This window comes from Balaenoptera borealis, assembly GCF_965194805.1.
Source record: "Balaenoptera borealis genome assembly, contig: HAP1_SCAFFOLD_1584, whole genome shotgun sequence".
NCBI lineage: Eukaryota > Metazoa > Chordata > Mammalia > Artiodactyla > Balaenopteridae > Balaenoptera > Balaenoptera borealis.
In genome coordinates this window covers 107,082-112,108 of record NW_028122649.1, presented here as the reverse complement: position 1 = coordinate 112,108, position 5,027 = coordinate 107,082, and the positions used below count along the sequence as shown (strand labels likewise).

Sequence of the window (5,027 nt, the reverse complement as noted above, 5' to 3'; positions counted from 1 at the left end):
CTGAAACCCTATTGTAGGAAGCAGAAGATTCCAGGAGACATTCTACAAATGAAGGACTCTAAACCCTGTGGTTGGAAAAGGAATTCTGGAAGGAAGGTATCCTCACCCAAGGAGAGCAGGTTCCTATACTTCTCTAACATCACACCCCTGTACAATTCCCATTGATCTTGGTCCAGGCATTGTCACTCCTCTTGAGAGAAATCTATGGCCACATCCTGGAATGGCAGCAGTCCCTGAAATTAAAAGTACACATGCCATGTGGCCACGGGAAGAGTTCATAATGTGACCCAAGAAGAAAACAGCAAGTTAAGAGAAGTGCTTTTAATTTAGAAGACTGTCTTCAATTATCCACTAATATATATATATTTACAAAGTAACTTTCTCTACCTTATTTGTAACTACAAGAAAAGAGTATGGCATGTGATCCACAAAACCAGTGTAGAGACTATACTTATCTGGAAAAGAAATGATAAAATGATGGTTTCAACACAGGCATATGCATTTTTGAGTGTTTTATTTATATCAAACTGGATAAAATGTGTGTATTTCTCAGACAGAAAAGACATGTCGAGGTAGAAATGTACCTTTCAACTATTCATGGGTACCCAAGTACACTGGGGAGATTGTAAAAGTGCAGATCGTGATTCAGTAGGTCTGGTGGGCCTGAGTTCTATTTTTTCCTCAAGCTCATTTTTAACTAGTGATGCCACAGTCTCTGATTCATTAACCACAGTTGGGAATAGCAGAGACATAATTAGAAAGGTAAAAATTCGTATTTAACTTTGAACTTAAAGTGTTTTATGGATTTTACACCTTTAATAGAATAGTAAGCACAGCAGCAACAATCATTTGTGAATATTTACTATAGACTGTATCTTTCTTTCTTGTGTAGGATTCCAGGAAAAAGGCCTGGGCTGCGGCCACAGTGGGCGGGGCCCCCAGGCCGGGCCGCCCCTCCAGGACCCCCGGAAGGGCTCCTGGAGGCTCCAGGCGGCTCCTCCCCCGGCGCCGCCCTCCCTCCCGGAAGGCCTGGGGGCAGAGCGGTCCCACCTCCTCGCCCAGAACGATCCCGCGTTTCCGCAGAGCTGGAACTCCCGGCTCGGGGTCTCTTGCCTCCGCCGTCACTAAAGTGCCCCGGAGCCCGAGGGGAGGGCGGCCTCACTGAGGCTGCCGGCTCTGGAGGGGCCCCGGCCGCCAAAGCCGCGACAGTCCTGGGGACCGCGGGCCGGGTAAGTGGGCGCCAACCCTCCTCCTGGTCTGGTGCCCGGGCGTCAGTGCAAGACCAGCTTCTGAGGGGCAGGGGTTCGCTGCCACCCACCGCTGCTGTGCAGAAAGAGCAGCCCCTAGCGTTCTGGTCCCGGGGAACGTCGGTCCCTTCTCTCGCCCCTGCCCTCGGCCTGGCTCGCGGGGCCTGGTGGGCGTGGGGAGTGGGTCGGCCTGAGCGTCCTGAGGGGAAACGGGGAAAGGGAGGCCCAGGGTCCGGTTGGAGCGTCAGCGCCCCTCCTCCTGACTGCGGGGAAAGCGGCTGAAAACGCATCCCCAGGCTCGGAGGTCCCTTGTTCAGCCGAGTCTCTCTGCGCTCCTTCCTCCCTGAGCTAAAGTACTGGGGGGAGGGGACAGGGGAGGGGAATGGCGCAGGTAATGGGGAACATCAAAAGGTGATTGTTAACTAAGGAAAACCAGCTCTCCCAAGGTGAGGAATGTAGCGCTTTTCTTTGTATGGGAAGATGCAAGCGTCTGGGCTCACTGAAATCCTTCCTTTGATATGCACCTCAGCTCTCTGGGGCCAGCATTCTGTATTTGCATATCCTGAGTTCCTCAGGGCCCACCGGCTCACATTGGAGGGCTGCAAGTGCTGATGACTGTGACATCCTTTTTTTACTGATATGGCAAGAAATATTCCATTTCTTACAGGCTTGAGGGGCAGAGAGTGAAAAAGAGTAGGAGAATCTCACTCAGCATGTAATTTGGCATATATATATATATATATATATATATATATATATATATATATATATATATATAAAATATTTATATTTAACTGTGCTAATAGAGGCTCTCAATTCCAATCAATTTGTACTACTGCCCTCTATGTATTAATTTCATCAATATCATATGATAAATGCCTATAAAGTTGACGTAATCCATTTAAACAGGATAATGATTTTTAAAGGAAACATAATAGAAATATAACAACAAAACCCTTACCACCAAAGGCTGTGTGTGGAACAACCTAAATACATGTTCCATTGTTAAAATATTGAAAGATGTATTCAGTAGAAATATCAACAAAATGAAAAATAATAAGGGCAACGGAATGCTGAAATGTTGTATCTTTATCATTAAAGTGGCAGAAAATCATTTATTAGTAGGCAGTGAGGGCAGAGGATGCCTGATTTTTATATCTTTTTCATATTTGTGCAGTTGTTTCAGCAAGTAACTTAAAGACAAAATGGAAAAACAAGGAGGTTTGTGCCTGAGATCATGTTGATGTGAAACCAGGGATGGCCACCTTGTGCCAGGTGCGTGAAGTTTACCTGGCCAGGTAGACCGCAGAGCTCCTGAGAAGCCAGGGTTGGAATTCTTCTGCTGGGTGCCCCTTAGCTTCTGTGACTTGATTGATTTTGAGTCATGTTGGGGGATAGACCTGATCACAGGAAATGGGTGGAAATAGAGTGATTTGGGGAGCAGCTAACGACATTCATCACAGCTCATGGCCTGATTGAATTTTAAAGAAACAGGAAAACAAATGCTTCTTATGGAATCAGAGAATGTGAGGGCTGGACAATCCCAGAAAATGAGAAACACCCATCCCATTTTCCAGATGAGAAAACAGAGGCCCAGCAAGGTGAAATCCCTCACCTAAGTTGCACCTGTCTCTCCTCCCCACTACATGGTTCATGAAAGTAGGACTCTTCCTGTCTTGATCACTGCTGAACTCCAAACAGGGCCAGGCATCTAGCAGCTGCTTCAAAAATTTTGGTTGGGCTTCCCTGGTGGTGCGGTGGTTGAGAATCTGCCTGCCAATGCAGGGGACGCGGGTTCGAGCCCTGGTCTGGGAAGATCCCACATGCCGCGGAGCAACTCGGCCTGTGAGCCACAATTACTGAGCCTGCATGTCTGGAGCCTGTGCTTGGCAACGAGAGGCCACGATCGTGAGAGGCCCGCGCACAGCGATGAAGAGTGGCCCACGCTTGCCACAACTAGAGAAAGCCCTCGCACAGAAACGAGGACCCAACACAGCCATACATACATACATACATACATACATAAAAAGAATGTAAGCAGACAAGAATAGCATTAAAAAAATAAAAAATAAAAAAAAAATTTTGGTTGACTGGATGAACAACGCTATTTCTTTCTTTCTCACTCTTATTCAGGACTGTGCCAAGAACTCCCCAGGTTGCAATGTAATTTGATAAATGTAAATATTAATTGAGTTTTGTTGTGATGAGGGCTTAGGCTTTGAAGGTTACAGACTTGGTTCAGATCCTGGTTCTGCCACTCAATAGCTGTTTGGCTTTGGGAAAATTACTAAACCTCTCTGAGCTTACTTCCTCCTTTGTAAAGTGGGGATAAAACTATCTGAGCCAGCAGAGCACCTGCATCAGGGATGTGTACTAAGTATTGGTCTTTCTCACTCTCCCACTCCTTCCCTCTGTTCTTCCCCAAGAAGATGTATAGAAGGATATAGTAGTTTTTTAAAAAAATTAATTATTTTTGGCTGCGTTTGGTCTTCGTTGCTGCGTGTGGGCTTTCTCTAGTTGCAGTGAGCGGGGGTTACTGTTTGTTGCGGTGCGCGGGCTTCTCATTGTGGTGGATTCTCTTGTTGCGCTTGTTGTGGAGCACCGGCTTTAGGCACGCAGGCTTCAGTAGTTGTGGCCTCCAGGCTCAGTAGTTGTGGCACATGGGCTTAGCTGCTCCGCAGCATTTGGGATCTTCCCTGACCAGGACTCGAGCCCAGGTCCCCTGCCTTGGCAGGCAGATTCTTAACCACTGCGCCACCAGGGAAGTCCAATATAGTACTTTTTAAAAAGGGGTTTTAATTTATTTCAGAAAATATACATTTTTCTTGTAGAAAAGTTTATTCCCCTATAGAAACATAAACACGCAAACCACTCCAAATGCTGTATTCTATGGGTTAGATATTATCAGTCACATTTTATAAGTAATTGGGCAAATGCCAAAGCACTAGCTACTGGGGAGTAAGAAGACTCAAATCTGGGGTGCCCCCCACCCCAATTTCAAGAGCATGGTGTGTTTTTCAAATCCATGTTTCATCTGGTCTTTGTTTCTCATCCATATTCTGTGTCTGCCTTTCTCCAGAAGGCTCAGATCCTCCTCTTTCACACCCTCCCGGCTGGCTGTGCCCCAGCTCCCGCCCTGGAACCTCTGCATGCCTGGGTGTGCCTGCTCCCCCTGTGCATCACCAGCTTTGCCAGGGAGCTGCTGTATCGTGCACTGCTTGCTGTGCCCAGAGTACCTGGACCCTTCTGGTACATGAAGTACACCCTCATCACCATGTGTGCACGCCCATCCCCTTACCTTATATCCTGCCTCTAAGCCAGGGTTGGGGGTGACTACAGTGTGCATTCAGCTGTGTGAGGTGCTGGGATCAAAGTGAAGTTCCCAACTTTTGAAGTTGCAGGCTTGAGGGGCATACAGTGATTTAAAATCAGGTCACCTGACTTAAAGGGGGGACTGATTGATTTAAAGCCAAGGCAGCTGACTTAAAGCCTGCGTCCCTCAGCTGCAAGACGAGACCAGCTTTGGCGGTGCACGGGTTCGCTCCAAGCCAGGACTGCTGTTCAGGAAGAGCTTCCAGTAGTGCCTTAGTGCAGGGGGACTTGGTCCGTGGTCTTGCCCCTGCCCTCAGAGGGGGGCCACCTGCTCTTCTGGAGAATCAGGGAGGGGGAAGTGCAGAGTCCCAGCTGGAGTTGCGTCACCCTTGTCTGATGGCAAGGAAAGGGGGGCGGGGCTGTGTGGTGTCCTGGGGCTGGACTCACCAGGTTGACTCAGCCTCTCAG

General features: G+C 48.0%; 1 protein-coding gene across 1 annotated transcript; it reads left to right on the top strand.

The window, feature by feature from the left end:
* Positions 1-8: 8 nt before the first annotated feature.
* LOC309622112 (uncharacterized protein) lies at positions 9-3,310 on the top strand. Its single transcript, XM_082409278.1, has 3 exons — positions 9-119; positions 893-1,229; positions 2,425-3,310. Exons 1-3 carry the CDS (start codon positions 49-51, stop codon positions 2,443-2,445), a joined length of 429 nt encoding a protein of 142 aa, XP_082265404.1. The 5' UTR covers positions 9-48; the 3' UTR covers positions 2,446-3,310.
* The last annotated feature ends 1,717 nt before the right edge of the window (positions 3,311-5,027 follow it).

What these genes read in the sequence shown, in the direction of transcription:
- LOC309622112 (XM_082409278.1), top strand. Translation starts at nt 49, where the DNA reads ATGAAGGACTCTAAACCCTGTGGTTGGAAAAGGAATTCTGGAAGGAAG. An exon ending in TCCTCACCCAAGGAGAGCAG is followed by an intron (nt 120 to 892) that starts GTTCCTATACTT and finishes TTTCTTGTGTAG; the next exon opens with GATTCCAGGAAAAAGGCCTG. An exon ending in TCCTGGGGACCGCGGGCCGG is followed by an intron (nt 1,230 to 2,424) that starts GTAAGTGGGCGC and finishes ATATTTGTGCAG; the next exon opens with TTGTTTCAGCAAGTAACTTA.